General features: G+C 48.1%; 1 protein-coding gene across 7 annotated transcripts in view; it reads right to left on the bottom strand.

Moving 5' to 3' along the window:
• The window catches only part of cxxc5a (CXXC finger protein 5a), an 18,647-nt gene extending 4,643 nt beyond the window's left edge, over positions 1-14,004 (bottom strand). For 2 of the 7 annotated variants that reach the window (XM_036525384.1, XM_036525385.1), the window contains exons 1-2: positions 13,690-14,004; positions 3,771-4,746 (exon numbers count right to left, since the gene is read on the bottom strand). In XM_036525384.1, coding sequence (XP_036381277.1) covers positions 3,790-4,551 — 762 coding nt within the window. In that variant the 5' untranslated portion in view covers positions 4,552-4,746; positions 13,690-14,004 and the 3' untranslated portion in view covers positions 3,771-3,789. Of the gene's footprint in view, positions 1-3,770; positions 4,747-13,462; positions 13,591-13,689 lie in introns of those variants that run through there. The other 5 variants (XM_036525378.1, XM_036525379.1, XM_036525383.1 and 2 more) reach the window with 5 other exon arrangements.
• Positions 14,005-15,450: the final 1,446 nt, after the last annotated feature.

Here is a 15,450-nt window from a genome sequence, read left to right as displayed (position 1 = left end):
TTTTGTTCATGTCAACAAAATTACTTCATGTGTGATATTCTTTAGAATGCTCAAACGTTATAAGGTACTGTTAGAAAAAGGAAAATTTACAGATGAAAAGTGAAGAGCACCCTAAGTGCATTTATTCTTAGATCCAATTGTGAAGTCCCAAGTCAATCTAGAGCAGACATAAGCCATATTTATTATAAACATTTATTATAAACTAAAACTAGCTGTGCCAGCCTGCACAGTGTAACTGACAGTAAGAGAATGGCAGCCAGTCACCTTTTTAGGGCCAGTTCATTCATTTTTCCTTTCTACCGAAAAAGAAAATTTTGAGTCTTTTTAAATCCTACAAGCACTCCTGTGTATCTCTTCTACACACCAACTGGAAATTCCTACACATTTAAGCTGTGTCAGATGCCATGTCGATAAAGTTTATGTACTTAGTTAACTAGCTAAGGCAGCTAGCTGACTACCTTTGCTGAACGACTAACGTTTTTTCAGCAAACACGCCATTTTAAACAGCACGCTGACAGTTACGCTATGTAGCTAGCAGGTGATCAATAGTGGCATTGATTTACGGAGAGCTGACCGACGCTGTGTTCACAAGCTGCCTGACGGCAGTCACAGTCATCAACATGAATCCTTCAGATAAAATATTATCGATGGCATGATATCAATCACAGCGTGATTATTTTAATCGACTACACTGCATGACAGATCGCTCTCAGAGGCAAAGATCACATACTCTCAGTTGACGATATCTCACTCAGTCCTTACGTCATCACCGATGGCTGAATATTTGTTGACATGAAAGTTTGGTATCCAACACATTCTAAAATACACCGCAAAGGGGAGTGATATTCATGTTTTAAGCCAGGCCTGTGGGGGGCTATTTTTCTGGCAGCTCGTTTCTTTTCAGGCTGGAGAGCTAGAAAAAGCCCCCCTCACCCCCCACCCCAACCTCAGAGCTCCATCTACACATCGCAGAACATTTCTGAGGGAAGTCAGGCCCCTAAAACAGCTAATCAGAATGTTAATGGTGTTTCTTCAGGCAGAGCTTTGCTGCTCTAATAACAAATTAAACAAGAGCTTTACCATTTCCATTTGCAAAATTACCCCCGGTACTCCCTGTGCAGGTTTCATAACCCTACTGCACCCTCACCCTGAACGCCAGTACTCACCCCAAAACCCAGATACTCCCCGACCCCCTGAACCCTAATACTGTCTCATGATGAACCCTAATATTCATCTCCACGACTCCTCTTTCTCATCCTGAGCCCCAATTCAATTCTTTTTCCCTGAACCCCACTACTCACCCTGAAAGCCAATAACCCTCTTTCCCCTGAACCCCTAACACCTTCCACTACCCTGAACCTCAACACTGCTGCTCTCTCTAGAAGTCTTCCCAGCCTGCTGTGCTTCTCCTCAAACACATTCCTGTCTCATTAGAGGAGATGATCTCCATTCAGACTACGAGCACAGCCACTTGGTGCCCTCCAGTGTCACCAATGCGTTTCTGACATCACCGCGTCTCTGACATCACCGCGTCTCTGACGTCACCGCGTCTCTGACATCACCGCGTCTCTGACATCACGCGCGTGTCTGGCATCACGCGCGTCTCTGACATCACCGCGTTTCTGACATCACCGCGTCTCTGACATCACGCACGTCTCTGACATCATGCTTACTGCCAGCATTTCGGCGCGAGAGCAGAGCTATCGTAAAGCGCTGACCGACCGTGCCAGGAGACTGCCGGAGAGCGGGCGAACGCAATGGCCATCAGAGCCCGTGCCACACTGACACCTGGCACTCCAGATGACTAACCCAGAGCCAGATGGACTGGCCGAGTCCGTCAGAGCCCTCACACACACACACACACAGATATGCACAGTGTAACACACACACAAACACACACACACTCACACACACACACACAAACATACACACAGTGGAATACACACACACACACACACACACACACAGTCTAGCACACACACACACACACACACACACACACAAACACACACACACACAAACATACACACAGTGTAATACACACACAAACATACACACAGTGGAACACACATACACACACACACACGCACGCACACACACACATAGACTCTAACCCAGAAACACGCACGCAGACACACACATAGACTCTAACCCAGAAACACGCACGCAGACACACACATAGACTCTAACACAGAAACACGCACGCAGACACACACATAGACTGTAACACAGAAACACGCACGCAGACACACACATAGACTGTAACACAGAAACACGCACGCAGACACACATCACACATGGCCTAAATCACACATTACATTCAGTTGCTTCACAGACACTCTTATCCAGAGAAACTTACATAAATTACAATATACACATGGCATGGCCAAACATACACACTCATACGCACGTACACACTATATATTTGCGCCTATTGCAGGCCCCGTACACACACTAGCAAACCCATAATGACAATCAACAATATCAAAAAGTACACTGGAGAGGATTTGAGCAAAGCTGGCTCATTTAATGAAATGGGAATTATAGAGGGGGAGAGATCATCCACTTTGCGCTGTAACGGGCTGTAGAGAGAGCGCGGTATGAGAGAGACACAGAGATTAAACGGGATCCCGCTGTCTGTCTGCCCTGCAACATCCTCTCCGCCACCACCTGTCACTGCAACAGCCCCTCCCCCCTCCCCCCTCAACCCTGACCCCCTGAGCCCCTCCCACCTCAACCCTGACCTCCCGAGCCCCTCCCACCTCAACCCTGACCCCCGAGCCCCTCCCACCTCAACCCTGAGCCCCTGAGCCCCTCCCACCTCATCCCTGACCCCCTGAGGCCCTCCCACCTCATCCCTGACCTCCTGAGCCCCTCCAACATCAACCCTGACCCCCTGAGGCCCTCCCACCTCATCCCTGACCCCCTGAGCCCCTCCTTCCTCATCCCTGACCTCCTGAGCCCCTCCCACATCAACCCTGACCCCCTGAGGCCCTCCCACCTCATCCCTGACCTCCCGAGCCCGTCCCACCTCAACCCTGAGCCCCCGAGCCCCTCCCACCTCAACCATAACCTCCCGAGCCCCTCCCACCTCATCCCTGACCTCCCGAGCCCCTCCCACGTTATCAATGACCCCCCGAGCCCCTCCCACCTCAACCCTGACCTCCCGAGCCCCTCCCACCTCAACCCTGACCCCCGAGCCCCTCCCACCTCAACCCTGAGCCCCTGAGCCCCTCCCACCTCATCCCTGACCCCCTGAGGCCCTCCCACCTCATCCCTGACCTCCCGAGCCCCTCCCACCTCAACCCTGACCTCCCGAGCCCCTCTCACCTCAACCCTGACCTCCCGAGCCCCACCCACCTCAACCCTGACCTCCCGAGCCCCACCCACTCTAACAACTCAAGAGAGGAACTCAGATACTCTATATGTTGACCAGATATTCCACACAGTGTCCTCCTTATTTAAGCTCCCTGCCATTGCTGAAGCTATGAGTGTTCTCATTCGCTCCCTCATTGTGTCCATTCTTTATGGCGCATTGTCTAAAACAGAACACCTGTAGCAGAGGAATAGCACAGTAGCACACATACATAGTGGACTGTACCCAGAACAAATTATTAGCAAAAGGATCCTGTTGAGGGAGGGAACAACAGAGGAAGGAAGGCCTGCAAGAGCTGAATATCTGGACATAACGTAGAATATCTGTGTCCTGACCTCTGATTACCGCCCCACACCCTCACATACATAAGCCCCGCCCTCCCGGCATGACTCACCTCCGCGGCCCCGCCCACCTCAGGCCCTTACCTCCAGAGCGGCGGACGGCTTCTTTTTAAGCTCCTCACACTTGCGGAATTTACAGATCTGGTGTCCGGTTTTGCGGTTTCGGCAGCTGCTGCACTGCTCGCAGTTTATGCGCCGGCGGCAGGGCGGGCACATGCCGCAGCGTTTCCGCTTCTTCTTGCCGGCGCTGATGGCGGAGGCCAGCTCGCCCTGCGCCGGGTAGTCGGCCAGGCCGGCCATGTGTAGGGCGCTGTCAGCCAGGAACACCCCCGCCGGTGTCATGATGAACAGGCCCGGGTTGAACGGGAAGCCGCCCAGATAGGGGAAGTCCCCGGGGCCGGCGGCGGGCGAGTCTGCGCCCGACACGCCCTCCAGCTCGCCCAGCCCCGCCCCCTGCTCGCTCGGCAGCAGCACATGCTCCATGCCGGCGCGTTTGAGCAGCGCGGCCGCCTGGGCGAAGTGCAGCAGCCCGTTCTGACCCTCCAGGAGCTGCTCCAGGGTCCGCTCAGGCTTGGCGAGCGCGGCGGCGTCCCGGCGCTGGCCTGGGGCGGCGTTGGCCTTGGCTTCGCCCTTGTGGGCGGGCAGTCCATTGGAGGCGGAGCCACTGGCGGTGTACTGAGACAGCGCCCGCGACTTCTTCAGGCTCTTGCTGAGTGGCTCGCTGATGATGCCGCTCCGGCTCCGACGCTCAGTAGCCGGGGGCGACGCTGCCTCGTCCCCGCCCTTCTCCGGGGCCTCCGCTGGTCGGCTGGTCTCGGGTCGCCCGCTGGACATGATCGCGGGACAGGCTCGGGCGCGGTCGCGTGAGGGGGTGGGGTGGGGTGGGGGGGGCGGTGCTACCGGTCCTGCTCAGAGCCCAGGCGAGAGCGGCACCTCCCCTCCTGCTGAAGAATCGGCCAATGGAAGCCCCCGGAGCCCGCAACCCTGCTCTACAGCTCCACCCACATCTTTGCTCAGAGGAAATGAAACCTGAGCGAGGGAGGAGGGAGGTGGAGGGACAGAGAGAGAAAAGGCCTTGGTGTTAGATATTGATCAATTCAGGAAACGAAGCAATAAGCTTGAAGCTGATTATGTGACCGGAACTAACAGTGACTGCATAAATAGTAATTTCTAATGTCAACTGCTGGTTCAAATGAATGAATATGAAAACAAAAATGGGACTAAGGGTGACTGAAGTGTGGCAGGAAATTCTCCCATGAACCGTCTGCCGTACAGGGAGCGTGGCCACTGCAAGGGCTTCTGGGAATTCTGTGCAGCCTCCCTAAGGAGAACACCGCCAAACAAGTTAAGAGCTGCTAGCGTCTCGCTGTCGCCCTGTTCCCAAACGCAGGGGACCGAAGCAACGCTCTCCTCGCACCTGAGTATGACGCACCTGGAGAGCAAGGCTAAGGCACAGAGGAGCAGAGGACTCGGCTGTCAACAGGACTCACAACAGGTTGGCTGTGATTCGGGGCGTCACTGACGGTACCCACAAACGCAGGCAAGGCTAACAACCTGGCCTGTTTGTGCAGTGATGAGGAGGTGGATGAACACTGGCATGACCAGGAAGGGGAGGACTCTGGCAGGCAGCACCAGTCCCGTAATGCCTTGTGAGGGGCCAACAGCAGGCCAGTAGAGGTGACCTGCTCCACCCCTCCAGAGAGGAGCAGGGAGAGGCTGGGCAGGCCATGTGCTAATTATTTTGCTTTCACACTCTCTCTGTCTCGTAGCAGACCCATCACTACTCTATACACTGTCAAACATACACACACATACACACACACACACACACGCCAAAACACACAGAAATACTGCCAAACACACACACACACACACACACACACACACATACATGTACACACTTAAACACACACAAACGACCGTGCAAATGCACATTCAAATACACACACACGCACACATATACATGCCATTTCATGACCCTGCAATGGTCCTTAATATGACTTAACATTTTATAAGCAAAAGAAAAAGTCATAATAACAAAATGCTTTTGTATATTCTGCCATACAGAAAGGCTTTTCTTTAAAGACCGCTTTACACCTAACCTATGACTCCTAATTAATGGAGTCCTGAAGCTCTGCCTGTTCATCAGCATTTTGGCATCTTTCAAGACAGACACTTTACCTCTGCCTGTACCCTTCCAAAATACCCCCACCGGGCCTGCTGGAGAAGAGCTAAGCAAACACCCCATAACACGAGGATCGATTTCTAAAAGTAACTCTATTTTTTGAATAGCGGACACTCACATACATGATTACCACTAATTTGTTCTTCAGTCACTGGCTGTTCTGATAACTTATTTGCATAAAGTCATTTTTATGGGGGGTTTCAATCAGTCCACTAACTCCTTGTTCTTGTCATCTGGCCACATTTTGGTTGTTTTGACCCCCCCCCCCCAAACACTAGGATATAACACCAACAGTTACTCTATCTCCTATGGGCTCAGGGATGCCTGACGGGTGAGACTCTGGATGTAGAGTCTGGGTGAGATGAGTCTCCCGTTCACTCCCGGCTACTCTCAGCACTTTGAGGAGACAGGCCCCGATAGAGATTCTGTCTGGAGTCATCACCTTCATGTGAACTGGATGCAAGGAAAAAGACACCAGACAGAAGATTCACACAGAACAATCTTCTTCACTGAGAATCCGTCCAAAGCAAAACCACGGCTTAAAAGCACAGAGGCGGGGTGTCCTTCAGTCTTATCGGAATATGTCTGGACAGTCAAAGGTGTCTATAGCACAGGCATTCTAAACACATTGCGCAAAGAAATGGAGTTTGGGTAAATTACAGGGAGGGAAATACCCACACAGATATCGCTCTGCTCTTTCACATGCCGCCAGTATTATTTTACCCATAATTCTCTGAGCCGAGCATTTACAGTTTCACACTCCATTGGCTCCACATTCCTCCCCCACTTCCTCCAACTATTTGTGTCCAACACCATGACCAGGTTGTCAGCCAACTGCCAAAGCGAATTCCAAACCAGCGGCGATAAACTTGTAACTGTCACAAGGGGGCGATCAGCTGCGTCTATTGTCTGTGTGTCTGTGGAGTCAGAGTCACATGAGCAAACACACACATGCGCGCTCACACAAGCAAGTACATGCACACAGACATGCACACACAGGCACTCTCACATACATACACACACAGATACACACAGGTATCCACACTCACACACACACAAACATTGGCACTCACATCACAAACACACAAATACACACAGGCATTCACACTCACTAACTGATACACACACACACACGCACGCACACACACACACACACACACACACACACACACACACACACAGAAAGAACGCCCAGTTAACGTTCCCAGCCTGAAGTGGGTGGCCACTGTTACTGCTATGGCAAAGAGTTTGGCAGTTGAGGCAGGTGACACAAAACCACAGCACAACCCTCGGAGAAGTTTGCCTCAAGCACAGGAAAGCCCAGCCTATTTCCACACCATGTGCTAACAGAACAGCATGGAGGGTAAGGATGTGGCTTGGAACCAGAGGGTTGTGGGTTCGGCAGTGGGGCACAGTGACTGCAACTTTAATACATAAACAACCTCTTAATCTCCACGGAAACTACTGGTAAGAAACCACGCCCCTGCACACCTGTGCAGCTTCAGTGGAAATCTGGACCTGGGATCTCCATGGAAACGTTATGTGGAAGAGCTGGGAAGAGGAAGGAGGTGACCTCGCTCTGATCTGCTAGTTTAGTTATTTTGAAAAACAATAATGTGCATGGATAATCAACAAATGCATCGATATGTAAGGGATTAATCTTGCAGGAAAATTAGGCTGAGCAGGATTCAGCATCACAACAAGATATGTTTGCAAATATTTGTTCTGGACAATGTTATTTCTCATAAACTCTATAATTTGGTAGCCAAATAAAAACAGGCAAACTCAAGACTCTGGACTCTGCTGCAAGAAATCAGCAGCTCAATCCCTCCAACATTAACCATATCCAAAGTAAGAAATGGTTTTAAAGTCAGGTTGTAAGGTTTTCCACTAGAGTATCCTTTTAAAGATCTTGGCTTGTTACCAGAAGGTTGCAGGTTTGGAAGTGGGGTACTACTGTTGAACCTGTGAGTAAGTGGTTCACACACACACACACACACACACACACACACACACAACCACACAATTTGTACCTCTGTTTCTATTCACCTGCATAGCCTGCTCCCAAAACGCCCCTATTTTTCTAAGTTGTCCATTGAGACACAAGCACACACACACACACACACATACACACTCACACACCGGGAACAGCCCGGTAAGCCCATATAAGGGACACAAAGCAAAGCAGGGCAGTGGGGTGGGCGGGGGGGGGGGGTTACTGAGGCTGTGTAGAAATTGGGAGGCCAGAATTAGTAGGAGGTAGAGCTTCAAAGGCAGCAGCGCGGCCCCCACGTTCTCACCAGAGCGAAATCCCGAGGCGCCCAGCAACCGCGGCCAGACTCTCTCTCCCATCCTACTGCAGCAGGCCTGACCCCAGGAGCCAGGCTGCAAGGTCCCCCTGCCCCCCAGCCCTGATCCGCCACTCACTGCCTGACTCACAGCCGCTAACAGTGACTCACAGCCACTAAGACTGTCTGACTCACAGCCACTAACAGTGACTCACAGCCACTAACACTGTCTGACTCACAGCCACTAACACTGTCTGACTCATAGCCACTAACACTGTCTGACTCATAGCCACTAACAGTGACTCACAGCCACTAACAGTGACTCATAGCCACTAACACTGTCTGACTCACAGCCACTAACACTGTCTGACTCATAGCCACTAACACTGTCTGACTCATAACCGCTAACACTGTCTGATTCACAGCCACTAACAGTGACTCATAGCCACTAACACTGTCTGACTCACAGCCACTAACACTGTCTGACTCATAGCCAATTAACACTGTCTGACTCACAGCCACTAACACTGTCTGACTCATAGCCGCTAAGACTGTCTGACTCACAGCCACTAAGAGTGACTCACAGCCACTAACACTGTCTGACTCATAGCCACTAACACTGTCTGACTCACAGCCACTAACACTGTCTGACTCACAGCCACTAACAGTGTCTGACTCACAGCCACTAACAGTGACTCACAGCCACTAACACTGTCTGACTCATAGCCACTAACACTGTCTGACTCATAACCGCTAACACTGTCTGACTCACAGCCACTAACACTGTCTGACTCACAGCCACTAAGAGTGACTCACAGCCACTAACACTGTCTGACTCATAGCCACTAACACTGTCTGACTCACAGCCACTAACACTGTCTGACTCACAGCTGCTAACACTGTCTGACTCACAGCCGCTAACACTGTCTGACTCACAGCCGCTAACACTGTCTGACTCACAGCCGCTAACATTGTCCCATAGCCACACAGGGAACACACACACACAATTTCTCAGAGTCACTTTCAGTGGCAGCACACACATTGTCTCTCAGTCACTCTGACTTCATTGTCACACGCTGTCTCTCTCTAAAATTTACTGTCACTGTCGAGACACACCATCTCTCACTGTCACCGTCAACACACACACTGCGATGTCTTCGCTCCATATCTCACTGCAATCCAACTCAATTCGATTTCAATTTTAATTTCAAGTCTCTCTCCTCCTTTCTCTCTATCAGTCCCACCATCTTCGCCCCTCACTGTCCCAATCACAGTGAGGACTACCTCAGAGTTTTCCTCACTGTGAAAACCCTTTCTCTCTGTCCACCTGTGAAAACTCTCACACACTGCTCCTCCTACAGTGAAAACTCTTTCTGTCTCACTGTTCACTTTACTGTGAATGCTTTCTATCCCTCGCTGTCTCACACAGCATAATCTCTCCAAAGCTCTGCATCTCCTTGTAAAGATTGCTCCTAAAACTGTCCCCATCTCACTATGGACAGCCAGCCGTAGGGAACAGCAATAGCAAATAAGAATACAATGATACATTTAAATTTAATTTAAACAGAAGAGGTGCACCTGGCATGAAGTTACATCTAACAAAGCAAACAGTTCTGGTTCAGAGCAAAATACAGAGCTGTCATTAAACCTCCTCATTTATTCAGATGGATATATCTGAGCAATTCAGATTATATGAATAGTATTTTAATTCAGTATTTTGTCCAAGGATATCACAGAAGTACATCACCAGGGAGTCGAACCAACAACCATTTGACTACAAGCCCAGTCCCAATAACCCTGTGCTGCTGCCCTGCAGACGACACCAGTTCCTCACTGAACTTGCCCATGCCATGCCACAAGTATGACAGAAACACTGCCCTCAGACACAGGTAGGTGGAGAAATGAGCCACATTAACACCAAAGGCAATGGTCAAGGACTCAGAAGCATCCTGCACATTTCATGCCAGAGGTCGAAGTTCACTGTCATGTTTATTGAAAGTGAAGTATGGTGTGTGAAGAGTCGCTTTAGTCACACACTCTGACTAACTCACTGATTACAGTCAGCTGCTGGGTCAGCTTCTTTCACAATGTTACTATTTTTCCTTTTAACTGGTATTCATTAATCTATTGATTTCTGATTTTTCTTCTTTCAATCTGCAGAAATCTTGCCTGGATATGGGTTAAGCCAGTTCTATCACGTGAAGTTTGTTTAAATTTTATATTTACATTTATTCATTTCACAGATGCTCTTACCCAGAGCAATTTACAAAACATGCATTCAATGGGGTTAGGCATACAGCCTTATCAATGCTGAATCATTAATCAAGTTTACAAATTATATAGACAAGACAGTAGAAGAAATCTACTTATAGGTCAAAAGGTCACTTATACATACACATTTTATATTTTTTATACATACACATTATACATACTTATACATACACATTTACATTTTTTCATACCTACAAGTAACCCTGCTCATATAGTGGCAAATATGAGAATACCCGTTGTTTCACATGGAGCTGGGAGAACCAAAATTCAGCTGGCGTGTGAAGCAGACAGAGGTAAGGACAGACCCCTGTTCTTCAGCTCGTCATAAAACACTGCAGCCTCTTCCAAATTTCCACATTTCCAGCAAAACCTTCATGCTCCACATCTTCGCCATTTTCAGAGGCTGCAGCGAAATGCTTAGAGGCCAACGCCTTAAATATTTACAAAGCGGGAGGCCAAAACAAATGTTTCACTCAATGAAACCAGCCAAAAAACAAAAGGGGTGGGGGACGGAGGGGGTGTAGATTACTTCCTCTGCTGTGACATATGCAAATTGAGGCATTTTTAAAGAATATTGCAGTTGTCTTGATTCAGCACATGTACATTTGTGAACAGGAGACATGCTCAACCATGCTCATCTAACCTAAGCACCTGCCCAATACCTTTCTTTTAAGTTTAAACATGGGAGGGACTGAGACATGAAATGAGCAGATACCTACAAAATGAATTTGACTCAATACTGCAGTGCTGGCTGGTGTCTCTGTGCATGCACATGTGTGTCTGCAGGTTTGGAGGTAGGAGTGATCCCCTTACCCTAATATTTCCTGAATTTCCTACAACAGAATTTCCTACATTTCATTCTTACAAACTCGGTTGCTCTGAGCTACTTACTCATAGACTCAAATCCTCTTTCTTTAATGTATTGCTTAAATGCAAGGAAACGTTTAGAGTTTATATGACATTGTATTTGATGCTGTAGCTAATAAAGGTTTTACATCAGTCAACCTGGGCATTTGTTCTGATGATTTGTTGTGATGGTTATGGTGATAATTATTGCTATTATTATTCTAATTAGTCGCAGTAGTAATGTTGTTGCTGCTGTTGACGGTGGTGTCCAATATAAGTTACTGCCACTGCCACATAAACATGAATACCTTGTGGAGTGTCGATGAGATTTGATAGCATAGCCTGTATGTTTTCCAGCACACATTGATACTGGGCTGCAGAATTGACTGTGCTCTGCGTGCGGCTCATTTAAGCTCTCCAGGAACCACAGGGGAGCACAAGCGCTTGTGCTTCCTTTGCAGACGGCGATGCCGGACCGTAACTGTCCATTCCCGGCAGGAAAACATCTCAAAACCCCAGGCCGCACAAGTGACTCTGAAAGCCCCATAGATGCAAAGACGGAAGACCTTCAGCGCAACCTGCTAGGCAAGGTACAAAAGTGTGAATGGCTTCTGACAAATATGACAAAGAAGAGCATGACCACCCAATTTCTGCTAATATTCATGTTGCTTTGTAAAGAGAATGACACTGAGGCCAGGGACAGGGATTTCTCATTGCCCCCTAAATAAATAAACAAATAAACACATAAATACTGATATTTAGAAAGAATAGCAAATGTAAGCATACCTCTCTTTCCAACATCTTGCAAGGGGAAGATAATTACAAAAAAACAATTTAAAAAGTTATCCTTATCCCACTGTTAATTACTGTATGTGCTATCTCTTTTGCTTTGTTGTTGTTTTTCTTTAACCCTCTTGTAGATTTTATACAATCAAAACTTCAATTTCAAATATCAAGTTTGAATATCAGTTTAGAATATCTTTCCCTCTGTTCCGGAGTAGCCGTGGCTAACGTTATCCTAGCACGGCCTCGTGACTCATGCGTCTCGAAAGCATTAAGGAATAACGCGCGGAGCCTGAAGTTGCCTCTCGCGGGAGGCGCGCGAGGCAGATATTTATTAGCTCAGGTAATGCGGAGGCTAACGTTGCGCTTCCCTCCACGCGCGCGTGCACGTGCGCGCGCACGCACGCAGCCACAAACACACTCACACACACACACACACACACACACACACACACACACGCTCGCTCGCTCGCTCGAAGCCAGTCTTCACGTTAATATTGACCAGAACTAATGTGAAGGCAATAGCGCGTACCGACACACAGCCTGCCCCTTTTACGTTTCATGTGCGTGAAAACAAAAGTTGGGAAATGAAAAGACGAGAGGCGCACAGCGCGACGGGACGTGGAGTCGCGACAGCTCTTAATTGCGAGCAGAAAAACACGCAGCCCCGGTCACGGATTGCGGCAATAGCGAGAGGTCGCAGTAAATCCCCGCACGCCGAGCCCGGGCAGGGGGGACATGAGCGCTGGAGACGGGCTGATCCCTCCACGGGAACAATGAGGAACACGCACCTCTCCTTTCAGCGCTATGATTCACCCGCTTCACACATCATAAAATAAATCAAATGTAACAGCCTCTAATTAAGGCAAGAATAAACAACAATTCGATTGATCAGTGATTTTTTTTTAAATATCATAATAATAAATGTAGAAGATTAATAATTATCACGGATGTTACAGGAAACAAAAAGTTCTTTCTCTGAACAGAAACTTGGCATAATAATTTCATCACCTGTCACGAAAACCTCGAATATCATAATCATCATCATAACCACATTTAAGAGCCGTCATTAAAAATCCCGAATATTTCAAAAGAGCGTTAAGTTTATATAGCAAGAACATGTCACTCTGGGAAGTCACACTTAACATTTCACTCCACGACCTGTTAATACAACAAAAGAATGTCACAATATTCTCGGTCGGCTGGTAGAAAAAATATCTGATTTTAGAACATACAAAAAAACCCACAAAAGGTAAGCGTTAGCGTGCCCTTCGAACGTACCCAGGTAATACTAATGTATGCATCAGGTAGACGTGCCCTAAAAACCAGTCACTTCGATTATATAAAAAATATTTAAGCAAAACAAAAATACCTTTTGTCTAGACTCAATGATCTGAAACCAGGGTCTCTGCGGTGCCAGCGTTCGGTCTGCGCTGGCACGTTTCGAGCGATAAAGAAAAAACATTCTCCCGTTCTGCCCGTTAACTTGATCGTTGGGAAGATGACTTCCCAACTTTGAGCAGACTTCGACAAAGTATGATTCCCCCCTTCAATGTATCTGCATATTTGCAAACACAGGCCCTTTTCATTCGCACCTACCAAAGCAGAAACGAGCGGAGGGGAGGGATCCAACTGTCCAAGCGGTCCGTCTCCGTGGCTGCTGCGGAGATTGGTGCCAAAAAGAAGGAAAAAATAAATTCTAACCCAGCGGAAATGTTACAAGCCAAGCCTGAAATCAACGCGGGGGAAACGGAATGATAAATTATAGTAAACGTACTTTCTCGGAAGCGAGCGTGCGGGCTCTCCAACCTTTCGATTCTTGCGATCCCACCTCTACATCCCTGCTCGCGGAGAAGAACATGCAAACACATTTCATAGATTTTTGGAGCTTCACGTAAAAACCGAACTGGACTTTCCGCCACGTTGAGACAGAAAAAAAAAATAATTCCGAGGCTCGCTAAAGCGCCGTCCTTGTAGCGACGTGACGCCCCGTCTGCAATTCTGAACGCTGGATTCGTCATGTGCAGTTTTATGAAGTATACGGTCATTTTAAAAGCTGGAAATAAGTACGTTTCGCAGACCGCGGATCATGGATGACTGCTGGTTTCGTCATTGTTCGCGATTTACGGTCAATATTCAGAAGCAGGCTGACTTTTTCATATTAGTGCTTAAAGACGCAACTGTCCTTTAACACACTCATGCTTACAAAACATTATTTTGAAAAAAAGAAAAAAATAAAACATGGATGAGCGTACCTCATTACATACATGGTTTTGGCTTTTGATGGTTAAAAGTAATAACATAGTAGTAATAGAGAACAAATGCAAGGTGCAATACAAGTAATACTAGTATCAATAACTGATATTATAATAATAATAACAATAATAATACTAATACTACTACTACTACTAATAATAATAATAATAATAGATATCATAATCAATGTGTCACGTTGCTGGTTGAAAACTTAACTGGACACATTTAATATTGTAATAAAAATATTGAATGTGACACGCTAACCTAAAAATGCAATTTTATGAATTGACACTCGTGACTGCATATGTCATTTTGAGCGCAGAATAATATGTGCACGAAAAGCGAGTTGGCCTGTTGGTCACAGACAAACGCGTAGCGGGTCCAGGGATGGACTGGATAGTGAGAAGATTTTTTGCCTTTTGTTTACTGATATTCGGCAATCGAAATGGGACATTAACGGTTCGACTCTTAATGGTGAAACTATGGTAAAAATTAAGCAAAAGGTAATTTTGCTAGAATAATCTAAGCGATGGTCGCTTAGTAAACAACAAAAAACGATTAACGGTGGAAGGGGGAGGGTCACCACTGGAGGTGTAGTTTGTCACTCACTGGCTGGTGTGTACCGGACTGGCTAAGCAGCGGTCAGCCGTGGTGTCGTCGGCCGGAATTGGTTGCGCGCTCGCTTCCTCCTCTCTCCGATGCGGAGAGTCCACTCCACCTCTTGTGAATGTCCTGTCTGCTGGCGGGCGGCCAGCTGAAGTGTGTGGAAATGACACCGCCAGGGCGGCAGAGATTTTCCTTCATTTCTCTCCTTCCCCGATCGCAGACGGGCTGACATTGGCTGGAAAGTGGAGCAGCTCGTCAGGGACAATCAATGCGAATCGATCGAGCCGAGCGGGCTGGGGAGCCGAGCAGGAAAATAACCGCAGCCGCAGCTCGGCAGAGAGAGAGAGAGGCAGGCGGAGGAGGGTCTGACACGGGCGGCCAGAGCCGCGGAGATCCAAACAAACAAACGCACAAACTGCACCTTAACCGTCCACTTAGCCCGGCCTCACGGGCTTTGCAGTGACTTTCTCCATAAACGGACTCTATTTCACTGGAACA

The sequence above is a fragment of the Megalops cyprinoides genome, chromosome 3 (genome assembly GCF_013368585.1).
Source record: "Megalops cyprinoides isolate fMegCyp1 chromosome 3, fMegCyp1.pri, whole genome shotgun sequence".
NCBI lineage: Eukaryota > Metazoa > Chordata > Actinopteri > Elopiformes > Megalopidae > Megalops > Megalops cyprinoides.
The sequence above is the reverse complement of the archived record's forward strand: the minus strand, read 5'-3'. Positions and strand labels throughout refer to the sequence as shown.